The sequence below is a fragment of the Dermacentor silvarum genome, chromosome 6 (genome assembly GCF_013339745.2).
Source record: "Dermacentor silvarum isolate Dsil-2018 chromosome 6, BIME_Dsil_1.4, whole genome shotgun sequence".
NCBI lineage: Eukaryota > Metazoa > Arthropoda > Arachnida > Ixodida > Ixodidae > Dermacentor > Dermacentor silvarum.
Window position 1 is genome coordinate 149,444,641 of NC_051159.1, and position 19,218 is coordinate 149,463,858.

A 19,218-nucleotide genomic window follows, 5' to 3' on the forward strand; every position below is an offset into this window, starting at 1 on the left:
GCTATTTACAAAATGTAAAATCAAATAAATTAAATGTTATTATTCTTTTAATTAATATAGTGTTTGTTCAAGGACAAAGTACAAGTAGGCAAACAGTTTATATACTTGTAAAATACATCACGCTTCGCCTAAGCATTTTTATTGTAGACGATTTCTTGTCTACTTCGCTTGCCAACCTTGTGGTGGGCGATGCTAAAATGGCGTTGCACACAGCTGATTGGAGTCCGCTAGGCAAAGATGTTTATTACAGGTGACCATTGCTGTAGTACTTTTCTTTTTATAATCAAGAAATAAAATGTGTACGTACGTGCAACAGACATTGGCAAAATGTGTCGAACGCTTATACACATTTGCTTCAGTGTCAGAACTTCGGTGATTGAAGCATCTTTCGGATCTGTCGATATTAATAATGCGGGAAATATTGACGATTTAAGCAGTGGGTTGTTGATAAATGCTTCGAAACGCAACTCGAAGTCTTAAAAGCGTGCGATGCATTCCTGATGTGTTGAGTGCGCGAGCTCTTGTTTTTAATTTATTTGAAGTTTGCCGGTGCGGACTGAAGTTCTGTACTTCACCGCTTTATTAGAATATGCTCGTAGTGTTTGTGTTTGCTCATTCTGGGGACGGTATTTCATGAAAACCTAGTGTTCTTATTTCGCAGCATTCCGTGCAATCAATGTCGTCTTTCTTGCTGCCTTTTTATCCAAATGTCTTCCAGTAGCACGCTTTCTTTCTTTCTTTTTTTTTTTTTTTTTTTTAGTTAATTGACAACTGCAAACAGTATCGTATTGAAATAAGCAGTCGTACTTATTGTTGCTACACTGCCAGCATCACAAATGTGCTGCGTTTAGTAGCAAACGCATAGGCTAACTGTCATTAGAGCGTTGTGCTGTGCATTTTTTTTTTTTTTTTAATGTTCTGTCTTTGTGCGTACCGTTTGCGCAGGAAGTTCGAACTTTATTCTATGGACTGGCAGGCGCAGAACCTTGAGCTGTCAGATTTCATCGTCGCGGCAGCTCCCTATGGCGGACCAATTGGTGCGTACCCTTGCTAGAGGCGAATGAATGCTGTGGATGCTCGGTGCATAGATGCGTGCATTATGAGAAACCTTTACGCCAAGCACTCGAGCTACATCATATTGAACAAACCCTGTAGCACAATTTTGCGTGTTTCTTTCCTTAGCACTCATCAGGGATGACCGTAAGGTCGCCCGGATAAAGCTGAGCAGTGGATGCCTAATACACCTCTTCTCCTCAAGTGGGAAGACGCTAGGGAATATAAAGGTAAGATTGCTATTACAAGCTTTCTTCGTATGCATTAGCTTTGTAAGTGTCATTTGTGATGACATTAAATTGTATGTGGACTCTTGTGGTGGCCTAATATAGCCGGAGTGCTGAAAGTGTCTCGGGTATTATTGCAGCATGATGCTGGGAGTATCATGGCCATGGGATGGTCCAACGTGGAAAGCCTTGTTGTCATACAAAGAGATGGCGTAATCACCGAGTACACACTGCAAGGGAGAGTGCAAACGACATTCACCATGGGACAGGTGAGAATAGAAGTATGGGAGATGTCAAAGGCTCGTTCGATTTGCTTGCACTTCATGAACTGGATCAGGAAATACTAACTAAACTGAACATTTTATTTCACTAGCGCAAGATGGTGGCATCTTCAAATCACCGTTCATTCCATATGATGCAGTTTTCACGCAGGATGAGCTCGCAGCGCTCCCTGCTCTCCCCGAAGAAGCAGTCTGCTTTGTATGGGGAGTGCACAAAAAAAAAAAAAAAATCTTAGATGCACATGCATACAACTCGCACAAAATGAGTTACATAAGCTAGCTGAAAGAAACCCAAGGGAGCACACAAGGTATTGATGTGGTTAACAATGTGCATATCCACAGGACATAAGAACGGAGGCCACTGCCAGGGTGCCTGTTAGTTGGTCACGTGATCTCATATATCATCAAGCAAAATGAACTTAAATCCAGACAGATAATACGCGGTTATCACTAACATTTCACATATCTTTGAGATTAGTGACATAGTTTCGCCACATGCTGCCTCCAAGTTGTTTGACTTTCGTGTGTATCATGTTTCTTGTGCCCCTCTCTGGTACAGGTACTACGTCCCATGTAGCAAACCTTTCAATTGATAGTTATTCTGTTTGTCAAATTTCTTGCAGTGTTTACTATTACGAAGTATTTACCAGCTAGCACCCCTAGCCACGTTGCTCCAACACATCATTTCAATTTTAAAAAAGTAACTTCATTTTTTTGTCGGTGCACATGCAGATTCCTAAAGATACTGGTGTCCTTGAAGCTCGTGTGTTTTCCACTAACAAAAGGACCGGAGTGATTATCCTCACAGGCTCCTACAAGTTCTTTCTTGTAGAAAACATTGCTAGCTACAAGACATGGCAGCTGGGAGACATACCTGGTATGTAATCTACACTCGCATTGTTCTTATTGGTGCTTGGCAAAAGATTTAGATGTTAGCACAGTCTTACCACACTATTTTATGTCATAAGGTTGAAATTTTAAAGCACAGCTTCTTTAGTGAGAACTGCAATTTGCTGACTGGGGCTGCTGCTGCTGTCTTCTTGCGGAACGGCTCGTACACTGAAAATGAAATAGTTATGTGTCCCATGGTGGAATTGTACCTCAATGTCCTAGCACAGCAGTCTGTTACTCTCCCCGCAGGGGCGTCTGCGCAAGCAGGCGTTTGGTGTGTTGCGACACCACGTACCCGAGCACATGGAGGTTGGCCCCTCCCGCGTTTAACTGTGAGGTGTCTCCGGCTGGCAACCTGGATCACATGACGTACACGTCACGTGATCCAGGTTGCCAGCCGGAGCAACCTGGATCACGTGACGTCTACGTCATGGACCCCTATAAATACGACTGTGGAGAGCACACTAAAGATGGTGTCAAGTGGGAGTATGTCTTGGAATTGTAGAAGACTCATAAAAAACCTGGATGATGTCTGCGAATTACTAGATGAGCACAGGCCAACAGTCCTGTGCCTAGAGAGACCCACCTGGGCTTCAAACTTTCAAATATCCTAACCCGGTTCAATGTATTCAGAAAGGATAGGAATACGCGCAGCCATGCTGCGGGAGGAGTGGCAATAACTATGCAAAAATCTGTTGCATCTAAGCATATAGAACTAACGTCTGATCTCGAAGTCGTAGCGGCTAGAGTGATGATGATGCAGAGGCTGATTACTGTCTGCTCCATTTACATTCCTCCTGACTACCCCCTGACTAGTACTGATTTTATAGCAATGATAAACCAACTACCTGAACCATATGCTTTAATGGGAGATTTTAATGCACATCATCCGCTTTGGGGTTCATCGTACCATAATGCTTCTGGATGTCTCATTGAGAAATTTTTACTGACCTCTGCAGATTGCCTTTTAGACAAAAAGAAGCCCACATATTTTAGCCAAGCTCGCAGAAGTTTTTTATCTATTGATTTAGCGATATGCTCCCCGGCTTTATTTTCTTCTTTTACGTGGACGGTCATTGAAGACCCGTCCGAAAGTGACCACTTCCCTGTTGTGCTGCAAGAAGACGATCCCTCGCAACCACCCTTGCCTAGTATCCCACGATGGAAACTGGCATCAGCCAACTGGGAACAATTTCACAATCTCACTAAAATATCATGCAATTATCTAGCTAGTTTTAGCATTGATGAGGCTACAGCTTATTTTACTTCCCTTATAATAGAAGCTGCCTCACGGTGCATACCACAGACAAGTGTCGGTGTAAACAAAAGACGCATGCCATGGTGGTACGAGGAGTGCGCAAGAAAACCTACAAGTCATCATCAGTCAGTTACTTTAACCATTAGGCCACATTCGCACACATATTTCTCTCATGCCAGTGCCAAGTAGCTCTGGAGGATGATTGATGCTTGCATCATGTTTTCTGGCACATGCGAGAGCGCACGCACGTAAAAGCTCATCTGTGGATCAGCTTCTGTTAGTGTGTGAAGTTTCCGTTAGGCCACAGGATGCAGGAATGAAACCGGCAAATAATAGTCAACGTTAGCATTATCTTCTGCGTCGTAATTCTCTCTGTAAGCAGCTCTCCTCGCCATTCTTCCCTTAACAAACTCGCCTTCGTCCTTGTGGCATCACTGCACCGAAGTCTCGCAGTGTGCATTCACATGAACCGCTGTTTGCATATTGGCATACCTCGTGAACAGTGTAGTGCATAAGCTGTCTACATTGCAATTAACTGCTTTATAAAAGCTTCACTTAGTACAAATTCCAATCTCTGCATTAGATCTGCGTAATTTTCAGTAGCAGTAGTAATAAGTAATAATGGCAGGTACTTGGTATGAAATGTGTACATACTCTTACATATTAATTTTTTATGTAGCAATCACACTTATCCTTTTTGCAAACCAAAGTGAAATATGTAACACTATGTCGCTGGCTCTGTAAGCAGTTTTTTCACTAGAGGGCTGATAGCAATTTGTTGCATTGCCCCTCTTAAGAATGGCATTTCTGTTTGAAGGGACACTAAAAGAAAATATTGAATTATTCGAAAGCTTATCTATCTAGAAGTGTATCATCATTTTCTGGGCACCATTACATGACTTTTTTTGCATAGAAAACTGCCACCTAATGTCTTGCTGCCACTCCCCAGCCTGTGCCAAAATTGAGGCCATGACGTGATCACCTCTTGCGCTATCTGCGAATCAGCCACTCATCTCTCAACTCATGTCGGTGGCGTTCCTCAAACCTCTCAGCTAGCGGATGGTACCAGCCGCTTGGTGCCCTGACGTCACATCATGTGTCACACGAGAGACATACCGTACTCCACGATATGTGTCACCACTCTGATTTTCCGTTTTCGTCATTTTTCTCTCTTACAAAAGCACTTTTTTCACAACAAGTGATGAAGTTGTTCTTGCAGAAGCTTAATCTTTCAATCTAGCTCAACTTAATATTTTTCTTTAGTGTCCCTTCAAGTAAAGGTTGCCAGCTCAGCTGTGAAAACATTTTTTTTTAGCAAACTAAACATCTCACTCTACAATATTTCCCCATGTGAGCTTAATGATGTAGTTGTTTTGTATTGAACAGATTTGGATGCTCCACCCAGTAGCTGGACTGCCATCCTCGATGATTCTAGTACCAAAGTAGTTGTTGCCAAAGATGAGAAAATTTATGTGCTGGACCCCAGGAGCACTACAAGATGCTCTTTAGAGGTCTGTATCAAGTTTCCTTGTGACATTTCTGTGTTCGCTTATCCAGAGTGCATTGACCGAATAGCTGTTTCATGCAGTAATGTGGCCATAATGTTGCATAATTTCATTTATCAAGCCTATTAAGCAGAAATATAAACTTAATATGTATGTGGATAGCCCCGGATAAAATAGTCACTTTCTCTTCTATTTACAGCACTTCATTAACCAAGTATTCAGCTGCAAGTGTATGACTGTCTGTTATGTTAGTTACAGAGGTAAATGTACCTTTCTCAATTTTCCTGGCTAAGAGGGAACTGAAGATTTTGACCAAGTTTGCCTGGAACTGGTTACTCTATATAAGGGGGCCAAAAACAGTTTATCAGCAAAATCTTCGCGAGAGTGACTGCTCCAGATTATATTACATTGGCCGTGGAATTTGAAACAATCAACAGCGTGTCACAGACAAAGGTGCTCTGACTATTGGAATCTATTAGAAATTAGTTCGTGTTGTATGCAGTTTTCGATACAACATTGAAACACGCATGGGATTGTAGCACATGCCTCCAGGTTTGAACTTTATAACAACCATTTTATTGGCCAGTGAACCTGTGCTGTGAAATAGCCAGATGAAGTCCCAAGTTCTGATTTTCACTGCTGTTTTCACTTAGACACCGCCCATCAAGTCTATGTTCAATGCTGTCATCGAAATGGCTGTGTCCTTTGACTACAAAAACATTGCCCTATTTCTTGACAATGGCCACCTCTGGGCAGGTTCCAGCGATCTGAAGGTATGTGTCACTATCATTAGTAATGTGCCGCAGTGCAGGCAATGGGTGAAGTGTGCATAGTAGGCATTGTTTGTTGAAATATATTGTTTGACTAAGAAGAGCCCAGCTTAAGCTGGTCGCATGAGTGAAAAAGGAGCCCAAATTGCCAGTGCTGCGTCTGCTACAGAAAGTGAGAGAGGCATAAAGGAGAGATGTCTTGACCTGCACTGTGTCTGCTACAATAGATGCCCATAATGAGTGAACATTATTCCTCATATGAAAAATATTTCTGTAGAAAAAAACATTTCCTACATGAAATATCTGCAGCCATCGGGCACATCTAGTAGTAAAATTTTCGGTTTGAGTTGAAGACAGCTGTTTAGAAAAACTGATCTTGAATACCATATCAGGGTACCAAACATTTTTATATTTCTCAAAGAGCTTCGGGCTTTCTTTCTGTGACAGCCAGTGCTGTCTAATTTTGCTACATTGTACTAGCATTTTTTTATGTGCTGTTAGTCATTTCTTAAACTACAACTTGTGATTTGATACGAGTGTATTTCGCTAATTCAAACTGATGTTGATATCACATTCCATAAAATAATGCACAATTTTTTTAACAGATCATTGCAACCCTGTTCTATTGCATTGTATTTCACCAGCATGTGATGTACTTTGATTTCTATGTTTAGAGCTTGTTTTAATATGTGAGCACTTTTATAACAACAGTTATAGTCATAGTTATGTCATAGTTTGCAAATGGCATGCACATTGATGTCGCACTCCGCAGCATGCCACTAGGGGCATAGACTTCTTCAATCCATTCATCGTAATGGCTTTTTGTCTGTGCTCCTAACATCACATAATGATGTCTAACAAGCTGAGTTGAATTTAATCTTGTCCAAGTTTCGACTCGCAGTGTTTCTGCTTGACCTTTGTTCCAGACGGTATACTGCGAGATTGACACTCGGGCAAAGTCTCGACCCAAACAGCTTTTGTGGTAAGCCAGTGTTCTCGTCAACTACCTTTTAGATATTGTGAACGGGCGGTCTTGCACAAGTTAGAGCTCCCTCATTTATGCTATACGTTTTATGACTGGTTATTAGCTGGCAGTAGGAAAGTATCTGTATATATGTGTATGTATATATATATATATATATATATATATATATATATATATATATTGTGGGGTCTCACATGTGCTCTTGGGACAAAGGAACGACACATAGTAGTGCAAACAATCAAAAGGGCATTTATTGCACCTTTCATACACTAATACATAATAGCCGAATTACAACCAATTGAACATTCACACGGGCGCGCGACAAATCAAGGAAGTCCGACTCACCGCGACCCGATAGCGAGCGAATACGTTCGCCCCATGCTATGACACCATCGCCTAGTCGTTCACGTGTACAGTCACGCGAACGGTGGCGCGCTCGAACGATCCGTGTTCGTCCATACCGGTGTCCCGCTCTAAGCCTCGCGCGACGGTCGCGCGAAGCGGGCCGGCGCACGCGCGACGCGTTCGTGCGTGTTGGTCGCCGATCCCCAGCCAAAGAGAGAGCGCCTCCGACCTTTTTCCCCCAAGTGACCCCGCCGTTCGGTGGCGCCAGCATCGCGACACTAGCGCCATCTCTCGCAACGCGCCGCAACCACCACCGGGCTTAGCCACGCAGAGAAGCCGGACTACAGGAGATATGCGGGGAAAACAACATCATGGGACGCGTGAGAATCGCGCATCCCCACAATATATAATTAAAGAAATAATCTATCAGTTTAATATATTGTGGTATAATGACTTCACAGGCTCATTTACAGCCTCCCTAAACATGACTGTCATCAAATCTCAAACTGTGCATTAGATTTTTTGTTCCTTATGGGTGCTCCTTTGTTCAAGCATTGATGTTAATATAAAGTACATTAGCACCCTGTTGATGTGTCTTTAGTAGACCACAGAAAAAGAACATAAAATATGGAACAATGTAACATCCAGTAACGCTTGTGGAAGCGCTACTAATGAGACAAGAAGCTGCTCTCATACAAAGCCTTATTTAAAGTTGAATAGGAAGCCAATATACTATTGAAAACCCACACTAAATAGGACTGGTGCTTCAGAGCGTGAGAGCCGAGAAAATGTGACAAATAGGAATGTATCGGCAAGATTCTATTGTATATACAGCTATAGGTAGTTCATTCACTTGTTTGCTTTGTTTCATATATGGCGGACTGATTTTGTTAGTTCCCAATTGTTTTTTTTTTTTTTCCCCACCATAATTATTTCATTCTGGCAGAAGCAGTGATAGCAGTGGTCACAAAAAAACACTAGCATGGAAGTAAAGCCTTCAGCAGTGTGTGCCACCTTGTGCATTACTTGGCCCGTATTTTGTAGCGATGCCTTTCCGACGCTAATGCCTTTTCGTGCTTAGTCATTGGTCAGAGCGATGGTCCACTCACATTATCAACGGGATCAGCCGGCCGTGAACGGTGGATGATAAGACTAGCATAGAATAAAGCATAACGCATCGCTACAAAATACCGGCCCTTGTGCGGTGTTTTCCTTGTTGAGTGCAAGAAGCATCGGCAGCTTCTTAGGTTGGCTGGCTGCTGTCCAGAGAATTCTCACGCGTGCCATCATGTAAAGTCAGCGGAATACTCCGCAGAACTCTAACCGTCAATTACACAGCCTCGACCCATCACTAAAACCGCAATTACCTACAAACCTTTCATGACGTGACGCAACACTGCTTTGTCAGCTGTGGGTCGGAGTAGCCTTCAGCTATAGCATTGGAATAGCGGACTCACCCATGCGCACTAAGTCATCTATCATCTTCTATCATCTATCACCTTCTATCATCTCCTGTGCCACTGTTCTCGCTTCGATAAGCAACACCAGACTTTCCAATGTGCCTTGAATAGCCTGGAGGATAAGCCATTCACAGAAAAAAAGGTCTTGGGAGCCTGGCCTCACAGCTCATCAGCCCGGAAAGCCACTCAAGCTCTTCTACAATACTTGAAGGCGACAGACTTTAGTGTCCGACTTTATATATGCTGCAGCTGGCTTTATTTATGCATGTGAAAGTGCGATCAAGACTGTCTATTCCTTTCACTTCCCTATTCCCCTCCCCACGTGTAGGGTAGCAAATTGGACAAAGTCTAGTTAACCTCCCTGCCTTTTCTTCCTCCTTTCTCTCTCTTTCTTCAGCCATAGTGTGTAACATTATCACGGTAACACTACCTCTGTCACTGCTATGGTAACTTGAGTTATGTAACCCTTATGACTGGCTGAATAGTTCATAACTTGTTCTAGCTCATTAATAATAACCATGCTACAGAAGCATGGTAGCTTATTCCTAGTTTTCAACAGCATTTTAGTACCCTGACACATTGGTAATCGCCATAATTCATCTGCCACAATCGCAGTTTCTTTTTGCATGCAGTAATGTTCAACTGCTTAGTGCACCTGTTGTATTGTGTTTAACTTAATTTGTATAGCGCTGTTCGTTATTGTATTTTATTGATCAGGATGACTGTGGTTATAGACAGGAAAGAATGTCTAGCTTCTAATATTTGATGAGAAGAAATGTGTGGTTATCTTTGCTTCAAAGGCTTGTGCTCAACATAACACTGATTTTCTTTCTTCCATTTCTTTCTCTCATATTTATTTTTTAGGTGTGGCCGCAGGGCTGTTGTTGGGCACTGGAACAACCTCGTCTTTGTTGTAGGAATGGACAGGGACTTCATAAAATATCCTTTGCCTCAGAGTTAAGGATTGTGTAGCTTGGTCGAATTTTAGACTCATAATTTGCTTTACTGATTTACTCAAAGGCTAGCATACATAGTACTAGGAATCTTGTTTTGAGCATTGTATGGGGGGTGCCATGCTGCACTATCTTAGCAAAATTTCTGGGAAATTCCATTGCTGTGTAAGTTGCTATTTCTTGATGGTATGCACACTGCGTGCATTACCATGTGAAAGGCTTAACATAAACTTAGCATAAAAGCTACTAGCTAGTGATCCTCTAGGTGTAAATTGCATTATATGTTTGTTGCTGTTTTACAAGTCATTATGCAAATCACTTTGCAATCATTGTAAGTGAATTAGAGAAATACCACTTAATTGAACATCACTTAAACAGACTTTTCAGAAGCAAAATTTTACAAGATTTCTTATTTGATGGAAAGCTCTTACATGTAATTAACACTAGAATGAAATTTCGCTCAGTTGAGAACTTTAATTGAAGTCCCATCAAGCCTGTTAAGTGGAGCTTTACTGTACCCCTGTATTGGTGCTGATTTTATAGACCTTCATACGGGGCATAGACAAAACCCATTGCTATAACTGGGTTACTGTTATGTAAGTGGCATCTTTGTAAGTGGTCTACACTGTAATCAAAACGTACTCAGTTGTTTCTTGACTGCTACGCACTTACACTTTTGATACATCAATATACTTGGTCCAGGAATTGGATGGTGCTCGCATCATCGGCAATATCAGTCATGAACTGTTGCAAAAGGTACCAGGTAATAACATTATTTTCCTGTCTTTTTACAAGTGCAGTTATGCTTCCTTAAGTATGTTAGAAAATAAAAATTCACTTACCATATTTGCAGTGTGCTCAAAGGTGGCAGTAATAGTAGGAGTAGTAGCCTATCTTCATGTTAGATTAATAAATATTTTCCTACAAAAAGGCTGTACTTAGCAAAAAGGATCCCTGAAGAAATCATGAGGTGGTGTAGTCAGCACAGGTTCGTGCTTTTTATACTTCTGATTGTAGTTATAACAGTGGTGTTTATTTCTGCAATGACTGCATTGTATAATGGCTAAACGGCTGTTTGGGTTCCTCATTAAGGGAAGGTAAAAATAATTTTTATCTGTTGTCATTTAAACCCATGGCCTTATATGTAATGGGCTATGATGCAGTGTACTAGAAATTGTAAAGTAACTGCAGTAACGTCAAACTCTGCATGTACGAAACTAGAATGGGGAACTGGAATTCTCTCGGGGTTCCTTTCAGCATTTGCCATGTTAGTTGCTATTGACCCTGACATCTCACGCACAGAAAAATATTGGATGTTGCTGGGTCATCTTGCACTCATCCAACATTTCTTCAGTTAATTTGGCAAGCACTTAAGTTTCCAGACCTGTTCCTAAAGTTCTTCTTGCAATCATCACAGGGGTTCTTGCTTGTGATGTAAACTTTTTTTTTTAAGCGAAGCGTTTTTTGCAAACCCTCCCAGACTTTCCTGAATGTGGCTGCTGTCTTGCCGAATATATTTGTGGGTATATTACAAAGGTTACTTCTTATGTAAAACCTGTGCTAAGATGTTGGCTCACAGGCATCTGTAAAGCACACTGACCTGTTAAAAAAATGGCAAATTATATTTAACGGACTCTTTGATTTAGCCACTTAGCATGTGCCATTGGGTTCTTGGCCACTCCTCCAGAATGTGCATGACCCACTACATGTGATTCCTGCATAAAAAGTGAAGATGTAATGTCGGCTCACAGATAGCTCTAAAGCGCACCGATCTGTTAACAGAATGTTTAATTATGCTTTATAGTTGAGGGCATCGCCGTTAGCTGTAAAGCATTTTAACCACTTAAGCTTGAATTCACATAGATTCCGATATGAGCGTTATACCTGCATGAGTGTTTTTCTCCCTCTTCTTTTTCTTTTTTTTTCTTTTTAGGAGGTTGCTGCAAAATTTTGTTGAGAAGCAGTATGCTGGTTGTTCTTTGGGGTATAATTTTCATATAATTATTCTTCATGTTACATTTTGTGCCTGTTGCTTTCAGATGTTGTGACAGATGTGTTCAGAATAGGCTCAATAAAGCCTGGTGCTCTTCTTGTTGAGGCTTCCGTGGAGTTTGAGGTTTGTGTTTTTCTTGTAATGCTTGTTCAATTTGTGTTATTGACGTTTACTTTTCCTTATTAATGAAGCTTTCTCTTCTTCCTTTTTTTCTGCTGCTTTGATAGAGAAGTGCCACTTGAAAAGGTGCCTTGTATCAAGCATTCTGTTTTTAGTCTTGGATATGTGGCCTTTTATTGAGCAAATTATATATACTTCCTACAGAGCGATGCAGACAGTGGCTTATAAATTAGTAGTGTTTTTGTCTTTTATCTTATTTCATGCTATTTTTGCCTTATAAGATGTACATTCCCAGTCTGTCTTACTTTGCACACATATAATTGTAGCTGTGTGAACCGGCAGTGCATGAGGCATATGATTTTAAAAACTCAACCCCAGAATATGTGTTTGTCTGAATCGACCGGCAACTGAATCCGACCTGTGACTTTCAGAAAAAGAGCTACAGAGCTGATGAGTACCTGAGGACAATCATGGAGAACAATGAACTGGAGCATGCTGTACAGCAGTGCATTGATGCTGCTGCACACGAGTACCAGCCTAAAACGCAGAAGAAGCTGCTAAGGGTAAGCTGTCTAACTAAAAATATATATATCTTCGCAGATGTATGCAAATCTGAGCAACTCGTACATCAAAGGTAAACTTCATGTATGTAGTTACCGATTTTCAGCTATCTGATTGCATAAAGCAGCATGTTTATTTACGTTGACCGAACCACCATGGTTGCTGAGTGGATATGGTGTTCTGCAGCCGAGAATGAGGTCACGGGTTCGATGCTCAGCCATTGCAGCTTCATTTCTACGGGGGCAGAATGCAAGAACACTCGCATACTTAGACTTTGGTGCACATTAAAGAACCCCAGATGGTGAAAATTAAGCCGGAGCCCTCCAGTAGGGCCATCTCTTATAGCCCTAGTGTTGCTTTGAAACATTAAACCCTGTGAATCAAACATTTATGCAGACTCATAAGATGTGAAAGTTGTTGCATCGTCTGCGACATTACCACCACACCTGCAGAGGTTTGCAAGTTGCAGTCACGAAACACAAGTTGTATGTCCTTACTTAAGCAGGAATTGCATGTTTCTTGAAACCCGCTATGGTTGCTCAGTGGCTATAGTGTTGGGCTGCTGAGCACAAGGTCGCGGGATTAAATCCCGGCCACGGCGGCCGAATTTCGATGGGGGCGAAATGCGTAAACACCTGTGTATACTTAGATTTAGGTGCACGTTAAAGAACCCCAGATGGTACAAATTTCCGGAGTCCCTTTTTGCGCGTATAACCCCATAATTTAATGTTTCTTGAAAGGACCGACAATCTCTTTTTGATACTTTTTTTATTCCTGCAGCGGTAATGCGTAAAAAGTTTTGGAACATTTTTTATCAGAAATTTTCTACCTGCAATTGTGATCGTGTTTATGAAGTCATACAATGGAAACAGCGATGGGTTAGTGCAATAGTGATCCTACGCCGGCATTGGTGGGAAGTGGTAGGATATGTCAGCAGAGCTATTCATGTAGGGCTGGCGGCCTGGCACCCATTTACAGCACATTTAATCGATGGCATTTTGTGTGTCACAGGGAGACCACAGAACTCTGGGTACTTGCTTGCTAACTCACACGCTTACAAAAGCACTTGTGTGCCACCATGCAATGAGGGACATCATGACCCACTGTGGTTCTGCCTTCCCACTTGTTCCCATGATCGCAACACTGCTTGTATGTGTGAACTTTTTTTAGATCTTAATATGCATAGAATAAAGTGCACATGCTTATATAGCAGAAAGGCTGTGATTTCTAACAATACATATGATGCACTTATTATTAGTCAACTTACGTACAGTAACCTGCAGTTACGTGGTCATCATCCATCTCTAGTATCATAGTTTCTCCACTAAGGGTCACGACAACGTTTTTCGCGACGTTTGTGCCAACTTAAAGTGATAATTCCTACTTAAACTGCAAACATAATTCTCAATTCTATCACTAAAAATCATGATCTTTTTATTTCCATCAAAATCTCATAACGCTTCCTGGTTGGTTGTCAGTCTTTTTAAAGTGAAATCAGTGACAATAACTCTGTTTTTGTGTGCCTAAATTGAAGCATTTTATTAATAAAATATCACATTAGAAGTTCTTGTTGACATGCACAACCGATACTTCACAGGTAGTACTGACAGAATTCTTATGACTTTTTTTATTCCAGGCTGCATTCTTTGGAAAGTCATTTGTACAAGGCATGAACCCAAATAGCTTTGTCGAAACTTGTCGTATGCTGCGGGTTCTGAATGCTGTGAGAGACCACATGGTGGGATTGCCGCTGACCTACACGCAGTATCCTTTGCACGCTGGGTGTTCGGCAGATGAGCAATGTGGTGTGGTGGCGTAGCCGGAAATTTATTTTGGAGGGGGGGGGGAGGGGTGCTTCTCCACCAGCTATAACCACCCCTACGCCTCCTATATATATATATATAGAGAGAGAGAGACAGAGGACTGGCGTTTCCTCCAACCATTACTTGACACAAAAAAGTAAGGAGAAAAAAGACCCATGAAAGCAAGGTAAAGCAAAGCCCAAAAGTGACAGTGGTTTGGCCACGGCTACACGCAGAAGAGGGCACGCAGTAATTTACAAGTCGACTATTACTCAGTCGTACTTCCTGCGTTGTGCACATGCTTTATTCTTCTACATTTCAAATACAGGAACAAAGCGTTGCTCCAGAACTTTGATAATATCGTGTGATGCAAGTTTCACTCACTTTTCGGGGACTTTTTTGAAGAGATGCTTAGATTGATCTTGCTATCATGATATTGTGGTCCTCATCACGCGACGCATATCATTATTTGATCCCACTTGGAAATTGATGAGGCGGACAGTCCGAAGCAGGGCTGCTTTCTGTGCTACGGCATTGGTAGTTCGCACTAAAATCAGGGCTAGCAGCCCTGATAGATTTGAAAGTGCTCTGTCTCCTGACACCCGACTGTTCTGAAGACTGCAGAGATATTTTGTTAGGATGGGCTCTCAGCAGCAAGCAACACGTGTTAATACGGGGTAGGTGTACCGCAGCTAGGCGACTGGCCATGGCCATCTGGTATCAAGGGAATGGGCAGTAACGAGACGCTCTTCCTATGTTCATAATTTATCGCCAACTTCTTTCTTGTTGCCATGACAAGCTAGAAGTGTGTCACTTTCGGAGAAAAGGAGGTATAAAAATGCATCTGGGCGTCTGGGCGAGCGGGAAAAGTAAGAAAAGGTTTGAAGAGTGGGGTCGGCCACAATTTGGGCAGAAACCATTTATGACGCCAGTGATAGACGGAGACCGGCGTGGAGGTTTGCGCTTATCAAAGACTCCTGCATTGCCCCTGCCAGTTTTGAGTTTTCACTTGTCGGCACAGATAATCTCCTCTTTAGGAGCTATACTAGTAACGCTATGTTAAGTGTTTCTGTCACCCAGGCATTCCAAGAATGCAAGGTTCCCTGCCTGTACCAGCACAACGTTACAGTCCCACCTAAGGCGCACCTCTTCGGCATTCTGGATCATGTTTAATCAGCAACACCGCGTCGATCACGAGACTGCATGTTCAGGGAACTCTGCTAAGTGAATAATTGAGGACATTATTCTCCCCACTTGGCTATTGTCGCTACCTGTGGCACCAGGAGCTTAGCATTTCTGGTACTTGATGGGATCGTCGACCACACAACCGTGATTCCTCAACTCCCATCCACAAAATACATTCCAGCCCGTCCAGCCCACAGTGAACAGAAAAGCTCTCTGATAATTACTCCGAAAATTTCATCCTGTCAAAGTTCCCCGCAACCCACACCTGGCCACCGTGACGGAATGTTTTGTCACCGTTCAGTAGGTTGCCAAAGTGCCGAACTCTCGCAGAGTAGAGGGGTCTGGGGTAATAAAGGCAAAACTGTTGATTGGTGACAATGATATTTTGTTTATTAGTCAGTGGTTGAGAGTACTTTCGTTGTAAAATAGTTTTCTCGCATATGGGCTAAATATTTTTGCAAATTGGCCATCCTGTTGCGTGATCACTGGGAAGGCAAAAAATAACACAAGTCTTGCTGCTGGAGAGCCCACGAAAATGCGGGTAGTGCGCCGCCGATAAAACGCAGGTGTGACAGCGCAGCCACACCGACGGGCAGATAGCCACTGCTGCAGTCACCTGACGACATGAAGGTATCGCCTCCTCTCTATAGAGTGTACTACCGTCGAAACCCAATGAATGCAAGAGCAAAACGAGCCATCCGGAGTGTCCGGATGACACCGGCTGCCTCGTGTACATGTAACTGAAGTGGTTGCTCTCGTTGGTTTCTGTCTGCAGCACGCGGCATGTCCCAAAAAATAGCCCCAGGACCATGCCCAAGACCCATCCTTGCATGCGGCAGCTTTTGCGGTGCGCATCTTTTCTCAAGTGTGCCCGTGCCTTTACTATCTTCCGAGTGGCAGAAATGCAAACCAGGAGCAGGTGTCAGGAGACAGAAAGCTTTCATATCTCTCAGAGCTGCTAGCCTTCATGCCTCGGCGAGCACTATGACAATTTTCGTTGCCGTAATTTTGACAAAGGTGGCTTCAAACACATTAAGTAATAAAGCACCTAATACCCCAGGATATAATTTCTAATCTAACCGATTCTCCAGTGGGATCAATTAGCGATAGGAGTTGTGTGATGAGGATGACAGAGCGTGCTGACCAATCACAAAGCTGTGATTTCGAGTTCCATTCAAATATCTCTTGAGCGAACATGAATGCCAAGTCGATCAGCTTCTCACCAAAAGTGAGTGATATTTCCTTTGTACTGTTATGCTATCAAAGGTCTGGCACAAAACTTCGCCACTGTATTAATGCGTTAGCATTCTTATGGTATTTCACACACTTCACGGGGGCTATCTATCTACGTGTGTGTCTTTGTTTGTATCGAACAGTTCTCCCGCTTACCTCGGTCACTGGGTAGTCAGTGGTCGAATGGGTAGCGCATCGGGCTGCTGAGATCATGTGACAGGGTTTGAAACCAACCCTTGGACCAACTTGGGCCACAGAGTATGTGGCAATGTGTACATACCTAACGCCCTTCAAAGAACCTTTAATAGGCCGACATAGTTCACTGTAGGCGCAGGCCTGGTTAGGTACTGCTGTTCAAAGAAACTCTACGACACTTGGAGTAGTGGGTATGTCACTCGGTCTATGCTGGTCTCCAATGAACATCTTTTTGGTCACTGGGTATGGTCCAGTAGGTGACACCAACTTGGGTAACTATGTATGTGCCAAGTGCTGGGAATGTGCTGCTCTACAATGACGAAAAAGATCCCTTAAGTTTCTCCGATGCTTAACGGAATCGAACCCACATCACAAGGGTTTTTCAAGGACTGAAACCCAATGCATTAGCAGGCTGCGGCACAAATGCACTGGGTATGTGCCAGTTTTCAGTGAATGTCTTTCATGCTGCTTTAGCGAGCTGCACCATGAATTCACTGGGTATGTGCCACTCTTCGGTGAACCTCTCCCCCACTTGGGTCATCGAGCATGTGCCACTGAATGTACTACCGACCAAAAAAAGGTTACGGATCTTACAAAAAGCTGAATATCTTCGCAGCCTCAAAATGCAGCCTGGTATTCCCATTTCCAGCCTCTACTGGTATATGCGAACAACTTTGTGATGTACGATTTTACTGGCTACTTTTAAAGGCTGCTCACATATTTATCGTTTTCTGAGATCCCGTGGTCCGTAAACTTTTTTGGTCGATAGTACATGCAACAAGCGAGGGAAAAATTCTCGGCATTCAAAGGCACCGGCGTGCCACGCTTCTCATCTCAGAGGCCACGTGTGGACTTATCGGCAGTGCCACCAGTTGGCGCAGCGTCTCTCATTGTTCGCATGCACTGACGTGCCATGCATTTCTGAGACTGCTTGCAGGCTTCGCAGCAGCTGTGCTAGATGGCAACGAGTGTTCTTAGAGAGGGGCGAAAGAGGACTGGCGCTGCAGTACACACCTCACACATAACTCGTTCCGACGGGGGCAATACATTGTGTCAATATATTCAATGCTAACACATTACCATCGACAGTTGTTGCAAAATAGGTTCTGCTGCAATTTCTTTTTATTGAGAAGTAACATCGCATGTGCACAACAAAGGAAGTGCGATTGAGTCAATTTATTTATGAATACAAATGATCGGAGCCGCAGTAGTTTAAGTTGTTCAATATGTGTTTGTAAACACTGCTGCATATTTCTTTCTCTTTCTTTTTTTCTTTTTTTTGACAAAAAAAGCGATTTTGCTCGTCTTTTTTGCTGAATAATAATTTTTCTCCTCACCTCCTCTCTCCCCAAAGAAATAAGATATAAAGAAGAAAAAATCGGGCAAGTTTGCACTCGGTCGCGCAAAGCTTAGGCACAGCGAAGCTTACTGGCTACTACTGCTAGGTATGAACTTGGTTGCTGCTAGGTCTTAACTTGTTTTAACTTAACTACGTATGTAGCAAGGTATTCTCGAGCGATCATTTTCGGAGGTACCTTCCCTTTCGCGACGTTTCGCATGACTAGCGCTGGACGTGTGGGCGCCTACAAGCAACAGCGCTCCTGGCATGCCACAAACGCAGGCAGGCTAACCAAGTTTGGTACAGTGCCAAGAACGCGGTCGCTTGCCGACGTCAAACGCGTTGGTGACATTTCACGTGACTAGCGCTGTGGACGTGTCGGCGCTTATGAGCGACAGCGTTCCTGGCATGCCACAAACGCAGGCAGGCTGACCAAGGTCGGAACAGTGCCAAGAATGCTGCTGTTTGCCGATGCCGAACATGTTGGAGGCTAGCCACTTGATATCAATCGGCCAGCTTCGCTATGTCTTGAGCTTTGCGCGGCCTAGTGCAAGCTTTCGCCTTTTTTTTTTCTCCTGGCTCAGCGCACTGCGGAGAGAAGAGAGGCAGGGGTTGGGAAGGCAAGAAGCTGGCGAGGAGGAGACCGCGTGCATTCGCACGCGCACGCAAGAAGCACGCGGAGGAGGTCTCCTCCGGGTTGCAATGGCTACCACAGCTACGCACCGCAAATTACAGCTCGCTTAAACAGCTTCGCTGTTACAAAAGAAAAAGCTGTCGGGGATTGCCACTATGTCTTACTGTTTTTTTGTACATTAAATAAAAAGTTTGCTTCCTCCCCTTTCTCTTTTAAAAGACATCTCTGGGACTTCCACTCATACAAGCTGATATTAATGACCAAAAAATTAAAAATACAATCATGATGCCTCTGACAGCCCAACAAAGGGTCTCCTACAGCTTCTGATGGCCCATTGATGGCTTGCTGTGCTAATGCATGGCATGGAAACAACAATAAGTTGCATACATATCTTTTGTGATAAAGAAAAAATTGTCGTCTGCCTGACT

At 43.0% G+C, this 19,218-nt stretch overlaps 1 protein-coding gene across 1 annotated transcript in view; it reads left to right on the top strand.

Moving 5' to 3' along the window:
* The first annotated feature begins 149 nt into the window (after positions 1-149).
* The window catches only part of LOC119456217 (vacuolar protein sorting-associated protein 16 homolog), a 41,850-nt gene continuing 22,781 nt past the window's right edge, over positions 150-19,218 (top strand). The window contains exons 1-13 of the mRNA XM_037717856.2: positions 150-250; positions 946-1,037; positions 1,183-1,283; positions 1,421-1,549; positions 2,294-2,438; positions 5,097-5,221; positions 5,869-5,988; positions 6,912-6,967; positions 9,640-9,714; positions 10,397-10,491; positions 11,768-11,844; positions 12,273-12,404; positions 14,039-14,166. Of these exons, the coding sequence (XP_037573784.1) occupies positions 198-250; positions 946-1,037; positions 1,183-1,283; positions 1,421-1,549; positions 2,294-2,438; positions 5,097-5,221; positions 5,869-5,988; positions 6,912-6,967; positions 9,640-9,714; positions 10,397-10,491; positions 11,768-11,844; positions 12,273-12,404; positions 14,039-14,166 (1,328 nt within the window). The 5' untranslated portion in view covers positions 150-197. The remainder of the gene's footprint in view (positions 251-945; positions 1,038-1,182; positions 1,284-1,420; positions 1,550-2,293; positions 2,439-5,096; positions 5,222-5,868; positions 5,989-6,911; positions 6,968-9,639; positions 9,715-10,396; positions 10,492-11,767; positions 11,845-12,272; positions 12,405-14,038; positions 14,167-19,218) is intronic.